Source organism: Corapipo altera, unplaced genomic scaffold (assembly GCF_003945725.1).
Source record: "Corapipo altera isolate COAL_440 unplaced genomic scaffold, ASM394572v1 45, whole genome shotgun sequence".
Classification (NCBI taxonomy): Eukaryota; Metazoa; Chordata; class Aves; order Passeriformes; family Pipridae; genus Corapipo; species Corapipo altera.
Genome location: NW_020884877.1, coordinates 430,862 through 454,976, shown reverse-complemented (window position 1 = coordinate 454,976; position 24,115 = coordinate 430,862). Strand labels below are relative to the sequence as shown.

Below are 24,115 nucleotides of genomic sequence, written 5' to 3'. Positions count from 1 at the left end.
CCTTCAAATCACTGAGATGTGATTCCCATTAAAATTTAACACAGTTGAACAAACTGAAAGCTTTTACAAATCTGTTTCCGATGTGGCTCAGTTAAAGCCATCCAGGAAGTTTTTGGTAGAAAGGGAAAGTGACCTCACATTTCCTGGATCCCAGGATATCAACATGGCTACTGAACCATCATATCCGCTCTGATCTTCATCATTCTGTTGTCTTTAGTGTTGATAAATACAAACATTTAAATAATTTATGTATTTATTGAAAGTATACGGCAAATACCCAATAAGCTGCAGTATCTTCAAATGTAGTTGTATTTATGGGGTTTTGTCTGTGAGCTCAGAGCATTTCTATTATCCCTTTATATGGGATCCTTTTTCTCACAACCAAGCTCCCCTACAGGCAGACAGAAATGCCTGTGAGCAGAACTTCCCTCCCCAACACTGGAACAGGACAATCAGGCGGAATGGATTGCTGGCGTACAGGTATGGCAGGTAAATGTACCACTAAGCAGCTTGTCCAGTTGAAAAACTCACTCCTACCTTCAGAAGAGCCTCAAACTGTGTGTCCTCGTGGACTGGTAACTGCGTTGGGATGTCACACTCATTCTGTCCGTGCACAACAAGGGTTTTTGTGCCTAAAGTAAGAAAAGGAGTTAAGTCTTCTCTGGCCTCTTTAATTAACTCAATTTCAGGAGACTGCCCACGGAGGAAAAGTGATAGGTAAAATTCATTCCTGGGCAGGCAGGCAGCCCATGCCAGTCCTGTCTGGAATCTATTAGGTAGTGAGAGTTAGCATAGTTTCACACTTCCACAGTTAATGAGGAATTGATCTGTTCTTAAAGGATGAGATGGCTTTAGCAGCCACTGTCACTCTGAGGGAAGAACAAACCTAAAAGGTCAAATCTGTTTTTCAGCAAGGTATCTCTTGCCTGACTTGTGATGGCCAGAGTCCGAATGGTACAGTCTTACAGTGATCGTCCTGACAGCCTTTCACAGCCCAACTGGCAAGAATCTCTGGGTTGAAAAGACTGTTCTAATTCACTTTTCGTTTGCTTCTTTTAGAGCTTTTGAAGTGGCTTTCTGAATCACTAGGAATTAGAAGTAGAATTTACTGACTAAACACTCAACTCAAGGAAAACTGACTTCCAATATGCAGCCATTTGTAACGGGCCTTTTACTGATCCAGTTCTGATGGATCTCCTTTTTGGTAGAGTGGGTCATGAACTTTGAAGTGAAGGAGATTCAAAGACTCATTTCCTATACCTGGCATCGAGGCAGTCACTAGCAGCTTCACTTCACATTGTTCTTTCTTCATAGTCTGTTTGAGGTCCTTGAAGAAGAGTCCTTCAACATAACCCACCACTTCCCAAAGGAAGGTAAGTGTGGCAGAAATGGCATCCATGCCCCACTCACACGGAGTCCGTACAAAATACATGATCAGTCCTACCTGCATGCAGTAAGTAAGAGGAATAACAGGTTGTACACGCTCTTTTAACTGTGCAGAGCATTGTATAAACACAGAATATTGTTCTGTCTTTCTTCACTCAGAGGGTTAAACTTATTGAACATATCCTGAAAGTCTGTGCTAAAGAACAATCTGCCTGTACTGTTCTTCCTTTTTCTCGGGAGAGTGCGGACTGGGGGCAAAAAGTACTCTTGCAGCACAGCCTTAAAAGACATTGTAGATGAAGAAAAGGAAGAACCCCTGCAGTAAGAGACCTCCTATGCCTTCTGCTCTGGTGTGCTGCCATGTAGATACCTCAGGAACAACAGAACGCTCCCTGGAGTAGCATACATCTTGTCTGCTTCGTCTTTTAACTGCAGCAAATGCATTGACCCCAGTCTTGAAAGAAGTTGCTAGGTTTGCTCAACAGTACTCTCTAAGAGCAAAACACTTTCTGAATGAAAATTAAGTAAAATAACTAAAGCTTTTTGGGATCCTTCTGTTGGTCTACAACTCATTGTCTGTTGTTCCTAAAAATCCAGGACAAATTGCTTAGAGGTTTAATCACACATTAGGAGTTTAATCACACATTACAGATTCTTTTTCCTCTCCCCATAAGGACTGAAAGGCTGGTGTAAGCCTGGTGACTTGCACCCACAGCCAGAAGCAGATATGAGCTATAGAGGAAAACTTCAGTGCATTTATTTCCTTGCAGATTGTGACATTAACTTTTTAGCACACATGCAGGCAGAGGAGAGATTCTGGGCTGCACAGGGGACCCACAAGCTACTCACCAAGTAGTTAAAGAGGATATGAGATGTCTGGGCAGGAAAGTCTCCAATGTTCAACAAAAGCTTCCTTAACATATACATCAGCTCATCCTGGAAGAAAAGCAAATTTTTTTTTTCTTTCCATCAAAAAAAAGGAGAATAGATTTCTCCCTTTTGTCCTTTCTGGGTTTGTTTCTTCCAATTTTTCCATTCTCCCTTGTTCAGCTCTGTCTCTCAGGGCATGAATTAGAATTATATGCTTGTGACTGCTCCCACATATTGCAAAATAAGGCCCAGGGCGCAGTACCTAGGCCAGTGTCTTTATGTTTTTATCTCAGAGAAGCCAGTACCTCCTGTTGCAATTTGTATTGACTGTAGCATCCTGATTCTGCACTCCTCTCCCTGTGATGATGATCTGTGGAATCCAGTTCACCTCAATAGCTGTGACTGCTGGGTAGGAGGTGTGGGCAGAATCAAACTGCCCTTCTTTTAGAGGCTGCCAGTCTTAAATGTAGACTAATCCACTTCCTATGGTGGTGAGGGGTTGTGGAGGGCACAGAATCTCATTGTCAGCTAGGGACAGGTAGATAGATGGTACATAAATATCTTCTATGGCCCTTGTCCTCATCCACAGCAGATTTGAGCTATGGGTATGGATATGCACAGGAAGACCCATGCCAATGACACATCTGGTGATAGCTTCCAAGGAAATACACTTGTTCTCTGTCTTCTGTACTGGTGGTTGTGGCAGGCTTTTAAAGAGATAGCAAAACAGCAGACTGTGATAACTCAGAGGCCTCTGAGGCTAAACAGTGCACAGCTTTCTTCTCAAAGGTACTTAACAACCAACCTCTCTGCCCAAAGATACCCCATCCCTGGAAGTGTGTAAAGCCAGGTTGGATGGGGCTTGCAGCAACCTAGTGTAGTAGGTGTCCCTGCCCATGGCAGGGGGTTTGGAAATAGTTGATCTTTAAGGTCCCTTCCAACCCAAACCATTCTATGAAACAAAAGTGACCCTCTAAACTTGAATAAAAGGTTTGTGGACTATGGCTGAGAACTCTCAGGAATGGTGAGGCCACTGCTTACTCAAAGAACCAAAAGGCCTGACCTTTCTCAGGTTTAATATTCATCTGTAGTCAGTTCTTAGCTGGTGGCTTGAAGATGAGGGCAGTGATATTACTGACATCATACACCAAGTGTGCAGTTGAGAAGGTGGTATGGAGAGCCTTGCTGCCTTCCATCCAGTCAGAACCAGTATGCCTTTTATTCATAAAGCTTAGCCATGCACTGGGAAGTGGTCTAATAAGCCAGGGTGAGACAAGGACACCCCCATCTTTTAGGGAAAGCTGAAAAGAGTGGTGTGGGTGGAATCAATATTTAGTTAGACAAAAGGGTTGTGCTTCACTAAGCAGCTGTTCAGAGCTTGGCTTAAAGCAAGTCAGATTCTTAGTGGTGATAAATCAGCTGTGTCCCATTTACATCAGTGGACAATGAATGAGGCCAAATGATGACATGCTACTTTATAATAGCAAATGTTCTTCCTCTAGTGATGCCAACAGATTGATTCTGCTTGCAGCTGTGTTCCCCTGCTCTAAGCAATTCATGCACCCCTAGGGAGAGGAAGAACATACCTGTCGATTGCTGATTGTGAGCTTCTCAAGGAAATGGCGCAGAACTGTAGAGGGGTCTTCAATTAAGCAGTTCCACAGGACCTGCTGAGCAACAGCACTTACTGTGAGAGAGAAAGGAAACAAGGTCAGAACCATCTCCCTTGGAAAAGCCTTGAACTGGTACACTGAGATGCAAATGTTCCTAATCTTCTACCACAGTTGCCATGTTTTGTACTGAAACACATAGGAGCCTCTTTGATGCACGAGGACTCCTGGTCACCAGTGCAGTCATCTCAATAATAATAATTTAATCAGGTCTAAAATCAGGTCCAATATTTGAACCTTCCCTAACTACTGATAGGACAGGACGCACTTCGCCCCTGTAGTCAAGCAATAATAAAGAAATAACTATTTGGTTTCATAACTCCAGATGGACAAAATACAGCAACTGAAAGACAAATTCATGTACTCTTGTGTTCATGCATATAACTTAACTTTCATGGTGATTTATTAAGTGATTTTATCTGGCACTGATGAGCAGTATTAGATAGTCATCAGGGAATTGTGTTGATGATCAATTCCCAGCAGTGCAATTAATGGCAATCCTGCGAAGCTTAACAACAACAGAGAATTATTTGTTATTTTTTTTCAGTATGTTGTTCCCAATCACAAAATGGCACATACATTATTTAGGTGGCTGACTACATCCACCCAAAACTGAATAGAAAATTTAACAGAAAGTTAAATGCACAATTAGCTGACATGATGAGTGATGAGAAAGGAAGGAAGGGCAACAGTCCATCTGTAAACATTTGAGAGAAACAAATACAGAAAAATGCACTATTAATTTACAAATACATCACAGATCATAACCAATATATTCAAGCTGTGTATAGGTGGCTTTCCATCTGTCATAGAACAAAGAAAGGCTGGTGGAAATAGACCTCTGGAGGTCTGTAGTCCAAGCCCTGCTTGGAGTAGGACCGTCATCACGGCTTTGACTAGCCAGGCTCGATAACCCCTCAGTATGGAGAATCAACAGAAGCTGTACTGTGCTCCTGGTTATGGAGTTCCTTCCCAATTTCTTACCTCAACTTCCCAAGTTGTAACCTCTAAGTTAGTATTCCTCTTTTTGTTTCCTTTGCATCACACCAAACAAGCCCAGCTTCTAAAATGACTCCTCACAGAACACCTATATTAGACCTCTTACCATCCTGGTATCCCCCTCACTAAACCATTTTCAGCTTCTCAGTATTTTTCTTGAACTGGGGGCCCCAAAAGAGCAAAAAATCCTCAAAGCCAAATGCAAATCATGGAGGAAAAAAAGGAAAAACCTTACAAAATCACACTTCTATTGGAAATCTATTTTCAAAGAGTTTTGAAAGGAGTTCCGCCACACTTGAGCAAGAATCCCTTGAAGGTTAATCTAGGTCAGTACCAGCTACTCCATCCTCCCGGACTTCTCCATCTTCCATCAAGTGGACAATGGGGAGCACTGCTGCACAGATGCATGCTGGAAACACAGCCTGAGGTGGTTGGGGCACATGATGGTTTGGAGTGTGTTCAGTAGTGTGTTCTTCATCTGCAGCAGTTAGAAGAGTAGAAGGAGAGTTAGTGGTATTATCCAGGCAGGTTATATAAGCATTTATGTTAGGGGCTGTACAAACAGTTCAAAATTACAGGCTGTCTGATCACTGTGCAAGCACGACAGGTTTACTGCTATCTCCAAGAAGAAACTGAACCTCCAGCCCACTTCTTGACCAAGAATTTTCATTGTAAATATACAATTTTTCAATTTGCAGTTCTTTTTTTTTTTGTAGGCAACCAGTTCTAATGAAATCCCTTTTCATTACCATTTTTCAGCTAAAGGGTTCTCTGTGGCACTATTCTCCAAATGGAACATGAGAGGCAAGGGAAGACATTGTGACAGCAGGGGTGAATAAAGTAATGCAGGGCAGTAATTTATTATAAAGTGGCTCAAACTTGGGAATAAATTTGGCAACAGCAAATGCCACAGCTTTATGGGTCAACAGGAAAGGCTTCCAGTGAAATGAAATCCTAGAAGAGAATACTCCAAAGTGAAGTCAACCCACCTTCTGCACTGACTGCAGACCGCACTGACCAGACAGAGCCACGGCGGAAGGAATAGTTCCTATGGGATGTACTGGAGGTGCAGGAAGGACTCACAGAGAGACGGCGGGAGGCCAGGTTGGCAACTTCTTCTACTGACAAAGAGAATAGGAAACGTCAGTCCAGATCCAACTGACGGACTTTAGGAAACTTTCTGAAGAACAGCACTTACAACCAAATCATATCATTGAGAATTCAAGTCAGGTAACACTCAAGAGGCACAACTTAAAATCTATAAAGATCAGTCAGATAATTTGTTCATGCTTTGGAAACCAGCAGAACATTGTTCTGTGAGAGTGTTCAGTGTTTTGGTGCATCACACTGTAACTGAATCAGCTTTATACTTCTTTTCATCCACTCCCTGTTAACCATCATAATTTTTTCTAAGAACAGGGATTTCTACTTACCGATTTCTTATGTATGCTTAGATCTGAACATCCCTGAACTCACTTAATGGCACATACATTGGAATGCCTTTAATGAAGTCTGTGTGCTCTGTTAGACTGGGCCAATGAAAATTCTCACCCAAAGACTAAGCTTTTCATGACTCATGCCATGTAACTTTGGCTATCTGAAAGTTTGGTACTGAGGCTGTTCCTGTCCCCTGGGCTTCCCCGCTAGTCACCATAAAGACAGAAAACTCCAGGGGCAATTCAGCATATCCTAAGGTACTGCCAAAGGGCGATTCCTCTCATCCTTTAATTATTTAAGAGTTAAAGTTAGGAAGGACATATTTCATTTCTAGTGTTGCATATTCTCATTCTGTTAAATCCCACAAGATACTGGGAGCTTTGAAATGCTAAATTGTGGCAAGTTCCACCAAAGGTGAGAGGAGATGGGGTAAGTGGCTTCATCACCCAGTGAGCACTCAATACGTCCGAGGTTCTCTGTTTTTATTGCACTGATTTTTAAATACACTTTTTCTCAATGATTTGGACTCTTCCAACATGCGGATGCAGTTGTGATCTTTCCAATATTAACAATCAATGTTTCTGGACACCACCCCCTAAGCAGTGCTGTGTTGGTGAGAAGTGCTCTCAGGTTCCTGGAAGCCAGTTCCTGGCCCCAGAGCACACCTTCTTCTTCCTGCTCCGAGCTGGGTGTGCAGGACGGCTCGTAGCAGGCCTCCTGAGTGATGGGGATGGCAGTGATGAGACTGGCTTCCCGGCCCAGGCGTTTCTTCTCTTCCTCCTGCTGCAGGTTCTTCAGGATATGCTCCGCTCGCTGATGGGAACGTGACACAGCTCGAGCTGAAAATGACTTCTGTTGGGAAGAAAAGAGAAGAAACACAGCCTGAAGCTGTTAGTTAAGATGCACACACCCTGATTTTCTGACAGAGACCTCTGACTTTTAGCAATTCAGTTTCTAAATACAAATCTGACCAGTGCCAGCTGAGCAGATTCAGCAGGAGACTCTTCCTGAAGATATGTCTACAATGGTCTGTCAGAGTTCTGTTGAACCAACAGCTGTGTGCTCCTAAGATATGAGTTACTGTCTCTCACAGGGATAAGAGGTACAGTACAGTACCTCAGCAGAAAAGACTTATGACCACGTAGAAAATTCTGTGTATCCTACACAGACTATACAAGATTTTTTTTTCATATGGGAAAGACATTCTCAGAGTTTAGTGCACATCTTCGGGCTTCACTTCCCCAATATTGCTACAGAGAAAAACCAGGGCTTATTTCATGATGTCTGCTTACCGACTGATCTTCATTTATAGGATCTTGCACACTCCCACTGCACTGAGGGACCCAGGGAGGATCAAACATTGGCACAGATGGCATACCCAGCACAGGAGAAGGCAGAGTGAAGTTTATACTTGGAGGAGGGATCTAAATAAAAACAAGAAAGACATTTTGTTAAAGCAGACTATTACTGTCAGTACTGTTAATTAAACATGAGCACAAGTATCCAAGACATTAATTAACTCTGCAAATTTTTCCCACCTCCATATCTCACTGGATCATAACACCACGTATGACATACATTTCTTCCTCCGATATTTCTCCTCACTTGAGTCCACATTATACTTTTCTCATTTTATACAGGAGTTCTACACATCACCTCCCCCACTAGTGTGACTAACATTTTTTTTCTCTAAACAGTTTCGGGCAATTTCATAGCAGTTTGTCATTACATATCTATCCCACAAGGCAAGCTGTAAATGTCACCATTGTGCTTCATGTGTCTTATCTACCTTAAAGATCTGCTGTGCTCCCTCTTCCATCCTTGGCCACACTTGATATCTAAACCTCCAGAGCGTATGAAATTTGAGAATGGCATTCAGTCTTTGCACTGTTTCTGGGTGATGAAATTCGGACATCAGCATGTCAGAAACAGCCTCTGGCACTTTCACAGCACACAGCAGGAACATGGCAGCTGCAGGGACAGAATATCTGGTCATCTGGTTTTCTTAATAACATGTTTATTTGGCAAGGAGAAATCGCAGCTCTGCAAACCCCCACCAAGAGAAACCCAGTCTTTGCTCCAGAAAGGACATCACCAGTCTAGCAGGCCTAGAGAAAACTGTGCTGCTTCATGAAACCAAGCACGTGTGAGTCTACCTTTTGGAACCACAAAGCATGACATCTGAAGCTTGTAAATTCTTCTGGAAAACCTGTTTTTAAAAGAAAATATCCCTTTGATCTTCTCACTAAAAAAATCAGTCATGACCAGTTTGAAATAAGCATCTCTTGAAGTAACAGGAGTTACTTACTAATTGAGTTTGGCTTTCAGAGATTCCAAGTGATTTCTGTATTGATTGATTTAGGTTTAACAGAAGTTCTGCCTTCCCCTTGGAGCAGGAGCCAGTGCCCCAGCAGAGGTCATCTGGCTATGTTCATGGATAAAACCAAAATAAAGGTTCTTGGTTAAATGGGCTCTGTGTAATGATCACAATCTGCCCCCAGGAGAAAACAGTTATCATGAATTGCAAGACCAAGGACCAGCTCACAACAGAAAACAGCACAATAGAAGTTGAGCTGGCCCATAGTTGTTTCAATGGATTATATTTGAATATAAACAGACATTAAATTCCAAATTCCAGACTGATAGAGGCCAATTAATGCAGATGGCACTGAGGGGCACCACAGGAGACAAAAACAGGGGAACAGTGTTGCAGTGGGAGTTCAGTGTGTCAGAGAATCCATGGCTTCTTTGACCAGTAGCTCACCACAGAGCACTGCAGACAATTTCTTGAGATTTGGTGGCTGTTCCTCCACAGTAGAAAGAGGACGTTTGCCATCGCGTTTGCCTCAACACTTATTCAGAAGGTGCTACAGATGAGAGCTGTGCTGACAGGAGGCAATCCGAACACTGCAGGAAAACAAGGCTGCTCTCTGACTGCACAGGTCCTGCCTTGCATCACAAAGGCTCCCAGTGCTGCTGTAAATTGGTGGTGGCTTTCCAGTTTCACCGGCTCAGAGAACTTTCTGCTCTCTGGTCTTTTCAATTGTAACTATGTCAAGTCTTAGCAGGACTGATGTAAAAGTGTGAGTTGATGCTGAAGCAACCAAGAAACAGAGCCTTGGGAGAGGTCAGCAGATGGTGCTGTGGTACATTAACACGGGAGTTCTTTTTATCTAGCTGCTAGATACTAACATTTGGGGGCTTTCAGGGTTTGACCTTGATGAATGCAATTTATACTTGGGCTGAAATAACTCACTACTGAAAAAAGCTACTACAGAGCCTCAAATTGATTTTAATCCTCCATTCAGGAACAGGAGAAAGAGTAAGATGTATGTCAGAGGCTGTTTTGGAAGAGCAGCAAAGTTTCATCCCATTCCCTGTAAGCCATGCAATTTTTTTATTTGAATCATAGAATCATTAATGTCGAAAAGGACCTCTTCATTTTGCTCCTTTTTCTTCCTGTCTGCACATTTGACCTGGGAAAGGCAAAGAGGAAAGCACAGGGGAGAACTGTGGGCTGAAAAAGTGCACTGGTGGAACAGATGGAAAATGAGAGAAGCCTGGAGAACATGAGATGTGCAGTCAAAAAATGGACTTCAGCGCAGAATTCATTGTCAGCTGTGGAAAATGAGGGACTGTAAACTGGATTGAAATGTGATGAAAAGGGGAGTGATGTCTGAGGAGCACTTCAAAACTCTTGCATTGTTAGCAGCTTTTGATAAAAATGCCTGTAATTTAATCTTCAGTGTAAGAACACTTGGGATGGTCCCCCTAAGTGCACAAATCTGTGGAAGGAGGCAATCTTTAAGCCATTTCCTTGCATACTGGGGGAGGAGAAAGGCAGAATTTGAAAGTTGTGGGAAATCAGCATACAAAGAAATTTGATTACTTTAATTTATGCTTTAAATAAACTGTGCATTGTGTGTGAGGGATGTTCACAGTTTCTAAGACTGCAACTCATTATTTCTGAACATCTGCCATTAGCATACACTGATTATGAGTGTTTGGACAGGACAATAAGACTAGAGAAGACCTCCTGAATCACATCATCTCATCCCCTTCACAAACTCCTAAACTGAAGGGCATTTGCTCTCTTTCTGGTGGTGAGAAATTTTCTGTTTTCAAGGTGGAAGAGGTCATAAAAAGTTAATTCTCATCTTTATGCTACCATGGCTTAAATACTTCTTTCTCCCTGTCTGGTCTGCTGTAGTTATGGAGAGAAACAGTATCAATTAAATAAGTATCCTCACCATACAGACTCTTCATTCCTCCTGCTGTCCTAGCAGCCTTTCATTGCACCTGCCCCATGTAAATGTCTTTCTTCAGTGACTAGAATCATGCATGGAAGAGCTGTGTTCTAGGTAACTGTACATTTTGCTTTACAACAGCCTTAATACTTTGAATCTCTAATGAAATACCTCTTCTGCTTAATACTTTGAATCTCTAATGAAATACCTCTTCTGACACAATCTGACTTGTGTTTATTGTTCCACAGCTGATCGTTAGGTCAGTTATCTTCTGGTCAAGGGATATACTCTGAAACTAGTTCATTTCCATGGGAGAAGATCCAAGCTCACGAGAGAAAAATTCTCATTACTATTTTGCAACAACATAATCTCACACTTTATAGTCATAAATTTCATCCCTGGCGCAAGACCCCAAGTCTAGAGCTACAAGCTCACCAAAGGAGTTTTACTTTAAAAATATACAAGGCTCCAAAAACTCGCCTGCCGATTTTTTTAGATGAGCCCTCAGTTCTTTTAACTCCTTAAGAGAGAGCACATAGGAGAAAAGCTTCACACATTTTCTCAGAGGGTACTTCTGGTGGTAAACTTTAGGAAATAAGAGTACTTGACAAAAGTTTAAAGGGTAACATTCAACCAAAATAAAGCATTCCACCAAGCATTGACTTAGCACATGCTATCACACAGAACTTAGCAAAATCCAGCCCATCTGGGCCCAAGTGACCAAAGTTACCTGTCTCTACTAATAATTTCCATCAGGGAACATACAGAATACTTTAGTAAACTCTGGACAGACTGTTTCCTCTGCCTAGAAACCCAGCTGAACATAGATGCTGATTTTGATGCTTTCCAAAGATCCACCACAACCAGGTGCTGAGAGAGATTGCCCTCCTGGTCCTTCTGGCCACCTCTTTTGTCCAGACCACAAAACCACATGAAGGCTTATGAAAACCAAACAGCCCTCAAGAAACCCTGGTGGCATTCAGACTCCTCCACTGCAAAGCTGCCTTGCAAGGTCCTGTGATCTGCTGCAAGCTGTGCAGCCAGGGCAACCATCCTAAATGGTTTTGTTCTCTTACCTGCTGCTCCAGCCATGTGCTCATCCACACTGAGCAGGAGCTCCCATGCTGCTGGCTGAATGTCCCCATACATCTCTTCTGAGAGGATAGGAGCTGCCTTGATTAGCAGTGACAAAGGTGCAGGGGAGAGGCTCATTACCTGCAACAAACCGAGCCAAGCCTTAGGGCTGAACTGTGCAAACTATCCACAGGGAACAACACATGCAGTAATTTTACCCAGTTTTGCTCTGCAGATTACCCACCAATTACCTCTAGGTTCAGCCATTTCAGATAATGCTCCAGAAAAGAACATTGCTTCTGGCTACATTGAAAGAGCAGTGTTTGCAACCCAGTTCCTAGAGCCTTTTGCTTGTCCCTCACATCACCAAAACTCAAAGAGAAGAAAAGGAAAGCCAAACTTTCCCAAGGTAGTGTACAAACAGCGATACAGATCCATGAAAAACCTCTTGCTTCTTCAGGGACATTGAACAAGTAACACCAAAGGAAACTATTGCTGTAAATGGACAGGTTGTATTTAAACAAAATTGCGGATTTTCTACATTTTTAAAAATATTTCCTCCTTTATTTTTTGTATCCCCAGCTTTGATGCATATGTCCCTATGGAAAAACAGAGATGCAGACTGTGATTTAATGAAGCTAAATGTTTAAAGGATTCTTTGACCGTGTTACCTTAAGAGGTTTAAATTTACCATTTCTCAGATGGGGAAAACATGTAGGGCTGAACTGACTGATATTCAGGAACAGATCTTCTCATGGGCTTGGAGATCCATATATATTTTCCCTATTGTTGCAGTCTAACGTGACACCTAAGTATCACCTTACATAACTGTCATATGGCCTAGTCAGTACCTGCTGCCTGATGTATTTTAGCATTCCAGAGTCCTTCTTCCCTTCCAAGTTGATATCAATCACCCTCTTTTTTAGAGAAGGAGTTCTCAAGCATGACTTGTCTGAGCACTGGAAGGAAACAAAAAGAAAACTGAGTTCACATTTAGATTTCCCAAAATGTGGAAAAGGAGATCAGGCACAAGAGAAATTTCCGTACACCAAAAGCCATCTGGTGCCAGAGCTGTAGCACAAAGCCCTCTTCTTTGCTGGCCAATAGACCTAGTATCAGTGAGACGACATATCCAAATTTCTTCTCTTTTTAACAATGTTTTCCCAATAAAATGTTAAGGCAGAAGCCAGTAAGTCAAACGAAGAATGTGAATGTTGTCTGTGTAATCTTCACAGGCAGCACACACAAGTATTTTAGTTAAGCAGGTTAGAGGCAAAAAGTCTAAATTTCCCCTGCAAGAAATTACCAATGGAAGTGTTTAGTGAGCACAACAATGATTCCTCTCATAGAATCACTGAGGCTGGAAAAGACCTCTAAACCATCGAGTCCAACCGTTAACTCAGAACTGCCAATCCCCCACTAAACCATGTCCCTCAGTGCCACATCTACATGTCTGTTAAATACTTTCAGGAGTGGCAACTTCACTACTTCCCTGGGCAACCTATTCCACTGCTTGACAACCCTTTCAGAGAAGAAATGTTTTCTAATATCCAACTTAAACATCCCCTGGTGCAACTTGAGGCCGTTTCTTCTCATCCTGTCACTTGTCATCTGGGAGAAGAGGCCAACCTCCACCTCACTACAACCTCCTTTCAGGGAGTTGTAGGGAGTGATGAGGTCTCCCTTGAGCCTCCTCTTCTCCAGGCTGAGCCCCCCAGCTCCCTCAGCCTCTCCTCATCAGACTTGTGCTCCCAAGCCTTCTCCAGCTCCATTGCTCTTCTCTGGACATGCTCCAGCGCCTCCATGTCTTCCTTGTAGGGAGGATTATCAAAAAATTAAAAATTATGAATTGGTCTCCTGCAGTCAGGTCTGTACAAACAGACCTGTGCCGGTAGGAAACCTTACTGTCTCCCAAACTCTTTTTTTCCTTGCTTAAAGGCTTTGATGATTTGATAGATATTGAAATGTGTATCACTATCTTGCAATTCAAAGTGGGAGATGAAACAGCATGCAGTGTTCTTCTGCTGTCTTTCATGAACACTGCCAGATGCTTATCCCCAGCCTGCCTTCTGCAGAGGAAATGACTGCCTCTCTTTTTAAATAACTGATACACTACTTTTCTACGCCAGAGGAAATATATGAGGGTTTCAGTTTTCAGGAAAGCAGAAACATTAGCTGCTGTTTCACCTGCCCTGTGCTTTCTTCCATACAAACACTCTTCAATTTTCTACTTTGACAGGAAATAAACAATCTGCTGGGTGATGAGAAAACATTATGAATTTGTCTCCTCCTCCATCATTTGTTGCTTCCAGGGATGGCCTCCTCATCCAACTAAAACCTTCATGAGAGTTTCATTAACTTTTTTGTTTTCAGTGTTACTGCAAAGTAGTCTAATGACTCTGCCATTGCAAGTATTCAGAATGACTGTAGTTTGCCTACTGTGGTCCAGCTGTCCATATGATTAAGTTGGTGCTTGGGTGGGCACTTTCCTGAAAGCAGAAATGTATTTCCCCTGCAGTTAGAGGCGCCACTTATATGACTAAAAAGGCATAATGGTTCCTGCTGAACTGGTCATTAAAAGTCCATCACTAAAGAGACTGTAACATTAAAGACCAATGTATACAATTCTTGGAACAGCCCTGAGAGCTCAGATCTAAAAGAAAAAGATTACACGAGATGTTAACAAGAATTTCAAGAGTGATTCTTACTAACAGACGAAAAAAAAAAAGAGACTGGACTCCACAGGGTGATAAGTAGAGGCCATAAAAGACCATTAAAATTAAAGTCAGGTTTTAAAGCTTTTAAACTACCTCATCAACAACTAAGATTCTCTCCAATCAATACAGATTACATTCCTTCCATAATGTTAAATGACTTAATAGCTGGGGTTTTTTTACAGCAAAGTCATGTTTAGGAAGGGCTGTGTTAATTTTTTCATGAAAGAACTGTATGAATACATCAGGCAGCCTTTGAAGGTAATTATGACCTGCCCAGACAAACCCCAAAACATTCTGCTTTTTCCATTTACTCACTTCCTTTTGTTTTTTGCCTCTTGCCACATTGTTCAGCGTGGTGTTTTCTCGCAGAGAGTCCACTGTGTCTCCATACAGGAGTTTGATGGCCCGGACGAGGCGAGCACAGGAGCGGCTGTGATGGAGGTAGCAGTGTGGGTGACAGTAGTCAATGTGGGTACATATGAAACTTTGCTGGTTGCATAAAAGGATCATAACCTGGAAATTAAAAGAGCATAATTTACCTACAGAAAACGGAGCTACACAGGCAGGCATGGGGATAGTCAAGCTAACTTTTCCACAGCCTAGCTGGGGAAGCATGAAGCTCAACACAGTTGTTTAAAAAGTTATGTGTGTTTATGCAGAGCTCCATGCTTACATGGGGTTGGCAAACTAGCTAGGCATGGCTAAAGAAACATTAGTGTTAACAAAGTTAACAGAGCAGCTGCAGATGTGTATGTTTGGCTGGGGGCAAGATAAATGCTGAGGAAAATAGTACTCTCTCAGTTTGCAGAAAAGCTGTTGTATCACCACTCTGAGATGAGAGCTTGGATTGGAAACTGTCAACTAGTTAATTGTCACAGAGGAACAGCAGCTCTCTGTACACTGCTCTTCATGTTACACGCAAACCCAGCCTCTTAGCAGCACTCTGAGGAAAACACACAGGCATCCCCAAGCCATTCACACTGTAGGTCTTAACTGGCCTTTATGGATCCCACAACCTTGTTCAGAAATACCCAGAACTGCCACAAAGAATCTATCCCACCTTTTCCATCCACTTGTGGTCTGTGCAGCTGTAGTCTGCTGGTTCTCTCAAGTAAGGCTGCCACATCATTCTCAACCCTAAAATATTTAAGTTTCTAAAAAGTCAGGAGCTAAATTTAAAACAAATCTGTGCTACATATGTTGGATTCTTGTGTTTGCTTGCCTGTTCTGGCCTCATATTATTTTGGGGCCAGTCAGGAATAACTCAACATTTGTATCAATGTGCATATAGTGTAAGTCTAATCTGCATTGCATAGCTTCTAGCCAGCCTGAGTGGCTGACACAGAGTGAGGACACCACGCTCCAGGCATTCAGGTTTCCTGCCCAGTCGCCATCTTCCAAAAAAAGAAAACTGTCAAGAACTGCTTCTGACATCAAAGCCTGTTCTTGCCCACACCCCATAGGAATGGGGCAGCTGAGAGCAGACTGTATGAAATACTTGGGAGAAAGAGTGGGATATCAGCTCAGTATCGGCAGCTGTCTTTCCCAAAGGTAACTCCAAAGTCACACACCTGTGCAGGACACAGTCAGTCTGTGCACAGCTAGTCAATCCAAAGACAATTAATCTGTGCACAGTGAGTCAATCAAAAGCATGTGCACAAGGACACACTGACTGTACTACTCCATCACAGTGTGTCATGAGGCAACAGAGGTAGATGTGTGCAGTCCTTGGATACAAGCAGATTGAACGGTGTAGACTTGCACAACTGACTTTTGGCAAGTCTAAATTGTGGATACAGAGACTGCCAAAACGGATGTCTTAGACCCTGCATGACCAAACCACATCTGTACTGTTGTATTCCCTGTCTGTTGGATAGAGTTGGAACTACGCAAGGCCCTGTTGGGTTAGACAAGTAGCCTCTAAAATGCCACTTCCCAGAAACCGGGAGCCCAGCTCACACTGTAGTCCATTCTGCTGCTCTTCCTGAACTACCCACTACTAGCCATGCTGAAGATAAGATACTGAGCTAACGGATTTTTCAGCTGAGGGAGCATGGCTGTCCCTGGACACCTAGAGAGAAAGTTCATTTCCCCTTAAAAATTAAATATATTAAATAGACAGAGGGAGCAAGATAAAAACTTTCTGGGTTTAGTCCATTTTAGAAATGGCAAACAGAAGATTTCCAAAAGTCGCACCTTACTTACACTTTAGATCCTTGATGCTGTATGGAGAAAGCACAGACTTGTGATCTGGTTACAGCCAGCCAGCACAAAGGTTTTCCTACTGAAAATGCCATCCTTGAGAACACTACCAGTGACTTGTACTTACATGCAGCCACGACATATTCCGATGATAGTTCTCCTCCATGCCTGTGTTGCTCAGCACCTCGGGTTCAATGCTGGGCTCGCTTGCGCTCCAAGGGCTCCCTTCTTCAAAAGAAAAATACCCAAAAGGTGGTTGTTTTTAGTGCTCCCTATGTGCTTTAAGAGTAGCGGCAGCACTTGTAAGCCAGGCCAGCCTTGTGGGACCAGACCAATCCTTGTATCATGCTGGCTTGACACTTACAAGAACCATTTGGACTTGGCTCACACACCATCCTGTCAGTAGCAAACATTGCTCCCTCCCCACTTTTTTTTTTTAATTGAAGGAGAAAGAATAATCAAAAACCATCAGAAACAAATTCTTTGCACCATTCAGATGCTGCAAATGGTTGGTTTAGTGATCTGCATTGACTGGGCTCTGTGGTTAAAAATGCCAACAAAAATCCAACCAGAAGTGGCATCCAACTGGAAATGCCGGTGGGCAAAGTCCCTGCTAATTGCCCATGGGAACTGCTAATGTCATGGGGATGAAAGGGGAAAAAAATCCTGATTATAGCACACTAGTTCTGAAGAACTCAGACAAGGGAGAGATTTCTCTGGGAACTTCACTGATCCCTGTGTTTCCTCTAGCCATTTCATACCCTATGGACCTCCTATAAAACTGACATTAATGCTGTTAAGTGTTGGTTGGAGATGAATTCTGGTTTATCCTTTCTTTCTCCTCTTTAAGTGAACTGTGACTTGCCAAAGTCTAGAGAACAGGCAGTCTCACTCTCCATGTTCACCTACTGAAGCATCTTCCGGGTAACATAAAAATGACCATTAAGTTTGGGAGGTTATTTCAGCTCCAAATGTATCCACAGTTTTTGGTTAACACTCCTAGCAGAGGAAACCCCTTTAGTTCAACTGTGATGGAGATTTCTCACAGTAGGATGCACATTTGGTTTCCATAAGATACATGTATGGATATTTATCTTTTTAAGACTGAGGAAAGCAGCTGTAAACTGTAAAAATAGATATATATGCCAATATGTAGAAATACAGCATGTAGTATGTAGGTGTTATGTTCTACATATAGGAAGATATATTTTACATGTCATATGACATGCCTATGGCATCGTATCTGATATAAAATATGAAGTGCATGTCCATATATATATATATACACCTATATATATATATTTAGCCAATCTGTTGTTCATGTAATCATTATATCATATCATTTAGGAGTATGTGTCTGTGCATATATACACAGGCACATGCTTCCCTAAAGACAGCAAGTGTTTGGCTGGCAAGCACCAGCATTCCAAGAGTTCATGCTCTAACACGGAGCGCTGAATTGACAAACTGTGCATGGAGCTGATGCTGCACCCAGGATTTGAGACATGTTCCTCCCAGGCCCTAGTCCAGGAAGTTCTCTGAAGAGGACTCTAAATTTTTCTGAGCCTGCTGGGGTGGGGGTCTCTTGCCATTTCTAGCTCTGCTGCAATCACATCAAGAGTTTAGGTCCTGCCTATTGTCCCCTCCCTTTCCACCCACTCGTCTAAGTTACCTATATCAGTGACAGTGTCCCTGCTGTGGGACAGCTGCAGCTCCTCATTCTCAGACTCTGAGTCCTGCCGTGATAACTTGGTGCTCTTTAGGCTGCCGGCCCGGCGAATGCTGGAAAGGGAACCCCCCTTCTTCACCCGGAAACTGCGGGTTCCTTTAATCTGGAGCAAGCGGGAGCCTCCTATCCTGATCTTCCTGCTGGGAACTGTATTAAAAGAATAAAAGAGGACTTTTTTCCCCTTAATTTTTCCCCATTTAAAAAAGAAATAGATCCTGGCCCTCCCCTCCCTCCCAACCCTTTGCTGCCAGCCTGTTATTGCAGCATCTTTTCTTCTACCAGGGAATGTGGGGCCAGAGGTTTCCTCCAAAGCCACCGCCAATGCAGCTCTGTCAATCAGGCAGTAAAGATGCTTTACAGAAATGTGTTCAACATCTCATTTCCTGGACATCTGGTACATCACCTTTGGCCTTGTCTGTATTTGGAATTAGCCCTCGTTCAACCACCAGCAAGTAGAGTCATCTGCTCTAACAGAAACCCTAAATGTGGACAAGGAAAACCCACAATTCACACAAATCTGAATCAATTCCTGCCAGGAAACAGGATCTACCCAGTGGATGTGAACTCCAGTTTTCTTTGCCAGCCCTTGGGGTTCACATTAGTGCAGGATCACCTCTTGCTAGGGATAGATGGCTGAATCCCAAGCATGAACAAGGCACCATGGACAAACCTACTTTATCATGGGCCTAGGTTCTGTAAACATCACTGAGCTCTGCAGTAGGATCAATTATTTATTCATACAGCGTGTGTGACTGCAGAAGGGTAGTGTGCTTCATGAGGTCAGAATGGAAGACTTCTTTGAAGTAAGATTTGCATAAGTCCATGTCTGCATGTTACTCTTCATCATTAGAATGCTTTAGAGGAAATGGGAGCACGTAGATCCTCTCCTTCAGACAAATCAGCAACTTTCAGGCATTAACAACATCCATTGACACTCTGCATTTTTGATGAGCACAGACATGAAATGGTTCAATGTTCAAAGCACCAACCGTTTGCACTTTCATTCTCCTCTTAGTTCAAAGGCAGTATATAGCAATATGTCAGTCCAAATGTTGCAACACTCAGTCATTTTACTGCAGATCTAATCAGACAAGGCCACATGTGATCAATTACCTTTTTGTGTGTGGTTGGGAATGAATGAGATACAGCTTTTTGGATATCATGGGTAAGCAAAATATTTAAATAGAATTGTATTTTGGCTTCAGGAAAAATCAAACACACTTTTACTCCCAAGAATGCCCCTAATTCCTCCAAAACCAATTCCCATTCCCATAACCAGTGGCTAACGTCCTGGTCGCAGACAGCTGGAAACATTTTAAGAGCTACTCCTCAGTCCTCATGAATCAGGTGGGCAAATCACTGTTGAGTGACCAGAGAATCTCCCTCCAAGTGACCATGCTGAGTTCCTTAGCAATCACTACTGCTTGAATCACGTTCAGATCAGCCTCCTGAATACCAAACCACTTAAGCTTGTAACTTGTAACTCCATTTTGTGAAGTCTGCAGAATCCCATTTTGGCACTCAAAGAGTACATACGATCCTCTGAGAACCTTTATCTACCTAGCTGTATTATCTGTATTTCAAACCTACCTGAAGCAGATTCTACACAGTAAACTCGTAGCTTTTGGATAGCTGCTAAGCCATGCCTGGGGGGAGCAATGAGAGCAAAGTTTTTAACACTCCGGAAAAAAAAAATGAAAGGAAACAGATTAGTACTCATCAAAGAGGTTGAGATAAAGAAACCTGTCACTGCAGGCAAGAAAAGTTTAGTTACATTCACACAACAACATTTTCCTATCTAGGAAAGTGTAGATTATGAAAGGTGCCTCTGCATCTATTGCGTTTGGCCCAGGTGGATCCCCAGAAGAATATGCTGTGACCAAAGAAAAGAATATAATTATTGTAATTTTAAACTATAACATTATCTTGCACTTATTTAGCTTCTAAAATATTGGAATTAAATTTTTGCTATAGTAGGATTCAGCCTTCCTACTATAGTCACTTTTCCCATGTCTACAGTGCAGTAAAGAGGCAGCTTTAGTAAAGGAAAACTACATGACAGTTTAGGGAAAAGGGAAAATGGAAAAAAAAACAACTAAAATTGCAGGAAAATGTAGTTTAACAGAGGCCAGAATAAAGAAAGTTAATACTATATTTGCAAAAATAACTCAATTCTGCATTATGCCTGCAGCACAGTAACATGTGCAGGAAAAGCAAAGTCTGCATTGTCTCTGAGAAAAATAGGATAGTTAGAGACTGGCCACCAGCATTTTCCAGCAGGACTGCATGCTTGAAGGCATTCTCCCACTCAGGTAATATCCCAGTGGATGGAACTGCTCCCTGAAAAGCTTAAAAGTGGTTTCAAGTAATTGTCATAACTATTTTCAAAACAAACCCAACCCCAAACCCAAGCTTTTCCTCATCTAAATAGGTAAAGACATCTTATCCCACTCATGTTACCCTATCAGACACCCCATAAGGCTATGTGCTTCTCTGCGCTGCCAATATGCCAAGGATACACAAAATGAGCATCAATTTATCCAGCTCACCTTTCTTAGGTGGGTACCTAGCTGTCTCCACAGAAATAACTGTCCCCCCGATACACAATCTTGGAGAAAGTTTTATACTGTGCAAGCCTTGGAAGCATTTCTATTATTTTCTCCAGTGATTGTGGCAGGGTCACAGCTGAAGACAACACAAACTTTATTCAAAGCCCCCTGAAGTCAATAAAAACTCCTCTGAATCATTAATAGACATTATAGTTCCTAGGGGATAACCAGCCACAGACTCCACCATTTTCAAACAATCATCAAATGTTTATCCTTTTCAAATTATCATCAAAATTATCATTCAAACATCTGCACCTTTAAATGGCTATTATGAGACAGAATGTAAACAGTTCTAGAAAAATTGTTAGAGGGAGAATCATTTACAGGTCTGGCAGTTTAGTCTCTAATTGCAAATACACACGATGACTGTATATTGTATTGCAACACTTGTACCATCAGACATTATGTGAGTTTTGCATGAGATGGCTCAAAAATGGAAACAACCTGCTATTCTCAGCAAACACAGTGAGCTTGAGGTTTGCTTGTACAGTATACATATGTTGGTAACATCAATCTGCTAGCCATCAAAAGCCACACAGGTGTGTATTTTTCATGTGGTAGCAAAGAATTCAAGAGATCAAGTGATCAACCACTAATTCTGTGAGATGCCATGACTTCCAAACTGGTACAGATTTCCACAGAAAGATACAGATATTCCCTCCTATCTGTGCTTTCCCCAAAATGAAAAACTGTAATCAGAGCAAAAAACAAACAAGAACATTTTATTTTTAAAGTGAATCAAATAGTGATACTTGTCTCAGCATCCCAATGAGAGACAGTTTCAAACAAGGAATGATCCTTTTTAGCAATCTTGCAGTGCTCTCAATCAGTTTCAGTCATAGCACTGTTTTATAAAATTTAACATCTTTGCTTCTCACATTCGTTATATTGGACCCTGAAGGCCAGAAGCGTCTCAGAAATTATTCAAAGCCACGTGACTCCATGGCTGCCCGCTTTTTAACACGGTCTATGCAAATGAAAACATAAAATCAAGCGCCACTTCACAAGCCCTGAGAACACAGAAGCCTTATTGTGCTGACAAACCTTTTTTCTCCTCGAAGCCAGCCTCAGATTTGAGGGTGTGGCTGCTGCTGTGCAGGGAATCCTTTGAATCTTCGTTTTCATCCAGAACCCCAGCAAAGCTGATCTTTCTTTCATACCTATGCCGGTCCATCTCAGGGTCCAGACGCAGCCTGCAGCTCTCCAGATCCTGTAGCAGAATGTAGACCACACAGACGTGCCAGCAATATGAGCCTCCATGCTTTCCACTGCAACTAGAGAAGCTTCAAGAGAACTGCTTCAAAATGAGAATTTATTTCTATCACACACTGTCAGAGACTGAAATGGTTAATGATTTACACATCCTAAGATCACCAAAAGGCTTTTGCAAACTGAAAAAAAGCAGCTGCTCACCCCTTTCTCCCCCTCCCAATACTGCTAAAGGATCAGATAAGTGGGTGTCATTGTCCAGCTATCCTGGGTGCAGATGCCTGCCTGAGGAAGGGAAGAGGCTAAGAAGAGGCAAGTCCTGCAAGGCGGGAAAATCCCTTTTATCATGCCAATGTCCTCCCTTTACATGAACTCTGCGTATCCAGCCTGGACTATACATCTCAAATGTTGGACCATGATGGACCATGATTGATGCTGGTACGACAGACAGCTGCAGCTGCCTTTGGAGGTGTCCGAGGCTTGTGGCATGGCCCGTGACACTACCCATTGTAAAACTCCCTACCTGGGGAGGTACAAGGCGTTCTCACCTGAGCTGGAAGTGTACAATAACTCATAACTTCTTTGAGTTTTGTGGGGGGCTTCCCCCCGCCCCAATGGATCAAGACCACCACTTCAGCTAACAGACATGGAAGATGCAACTACCAAGTTTCATCGCTGGATCCCATGGGAGGTGACTATACATATCTTTCCACCTTTATCCTTTCTTTCCCTTTCTCTCCCTTATGCATTTCCTTAAGTGTTACCTTTATGCTCTAATGATTGCTATATTGCTATAGATGATATTGCTGTAGATGCCTTAATATTGCTACACTTTAATAGTGCTATATTGCTATGCTTTAATATTGCTATATTGCTATAGAAGTTCTTCAAGGCTGCCAAGGCTCTGCTCCTATCTGTGGTACAGGTACACCTACAAACACCAATGGAAGTGAGATTTGCCCCACTGAAATTTCAGCTTTGTGGACCATAACGTTATGTACTTGATTTTCTTGGAAAGGAAACATCACTCCAAAAATACAGTGACTCAATATTTTAATCTGGAGTGTTGTTGGCTCCTTTCTTTCCCCCATACAAAGTTAGAAGCAGCACTCTATGGCCATTTTCTCTAATAGACTCTTGCATAATGTGACCTTAAGGTTTCTTCCACCTATGCATCACAGAATAATTTCTCCTCCCTTTCTCCCATATACAAGTCTGAAAAGCTATTAATCAGTCGCATTTCTATCTGACACAAAAGCACAAATTTCTACTTACCTTCATTATCCAAAATATTCTTAGTTCCAAGCCTAACTACTTAACTGAGATGACTTCTAAATCCTGGTATTATACGGTCATTTATTATGTGGTAAAAATATCAACTAAGTGTTTAAGGAGGACTTCTGCTGAATTTATTACTTTTTAACACTGCCCTTCTTGCATACTTGAGAGCTGAGCCACTTCATTGTAGGTCACCCACAGCCTTTGAAATTAATTTCAGAACCTAATTACAATAATGCTCAGCTAAATCAGCCTGTCAAGCACAATTGTCATCAGCAAAAACTGTTCTGTCATTAACAAAAACCAGAATAGTAGGGTTAAATCCTTCATATTCACTTGGAAATTTAACTTCTCATTCTTTCTTTACAATTTTTATCCTGATTTCCTACAGAAATTTGTCTTAAAAGATGAAACCATGTCTGCCATTCAATTCTTATCCCATTCTACTCTTACCAGCTCTGAAGCTGATGGTCACCTTCAACTTAATTTGTCAAAAGATAACTGCATGCCTGTGTATTTTGTAAAACAACAGGTCAAAGGCAATGTTAAGCCACAGTATTCGATGTGAGAAAATCCACACAAGAATGAACCACTGGAAATCAGATTTCATGGGTTCTGCTTTTCACAACATTAGCTGTCACCTAATCAGCCATTAGATTACTCTTTATGCGAGGATTTGATTGTGTCT

At 42.2% G+C, this 24,115-nt stretch overlaps 1 protein-coding gene across 16 annotated transcripts in view; it reads right to left on the bottom strand.

The window, feature by feature from the left end:
* Nucleotides 1-24,115, bottom strand: part of UNC80 (unc-80 homolog, NALCN channel complex subunit) — a 121,358-nt gene that overhangs the window by 44,204 nt on the left and 53,039 nt on the right. For 11 of the 16 annotated variants that reach the window (XR_003526531.1, XM_027636436.1, XM_027636435.1 and 8 more), the window contains 15 exons: nt 21,985-22,150; nt 18,275-18,478; nt 16,730-16,830; nt 14,716-14,913; nt 12,535-12,642; nt 11,686-11,824; nt 8,152-8,333; nt 7,655-7,786; nt 7,028-7,214; nt 5,915-6,046; nt 5,260-5,403; nt 3,843-3,943; nt 2,236-2,322; nt 1,261-1,444; nt 538-632 (listed from right to left, as the gene is read on the bottom strand). Coding sequence is in view for 15 of the 16 variants with exons in the window: in XM_027636436.1 (XP_027492237.1) it covers nt 538-632; nt 1,261-1,444; nt 2,236-2,322; nt 3,843-3,943; nt 5,260-5,403; nt 5,915-6,046; nt 7,028-7,214; nt 7,655-7,786; nt 8,152-8,333; nt 11,686-11,824; nt 12,535-12,642; nt 14,716-14,913; nt 16,730-16,830; nt 18,275-18,478; nt 21,985-22,150 (2,160 nt within the window). In the remaining variant the exon portion in view is untranslated. The remainder of the gene's footprint in view (nt 1-537; nt 633-1,260; nt 1,445-2,235; nt 2,323-3,842; nt 3,944-5,259; nt 5,404-5,914; nt 6,047-7,027; nt 7,215-7,654; nt 7,787-8,151; nt 8,334-11,685; nt 11,825-12,534; nt 12,643-14,715; nt 14,914-16,729; nt 16,831-18,274; nt 18,479-21,984; nt 22,151-24,115) is intronic. The other 5 variants (XM_027636431.1, XM_027636432.1, XM_027636434.1 and 2 more) reach the window with 2 other exon arrangements.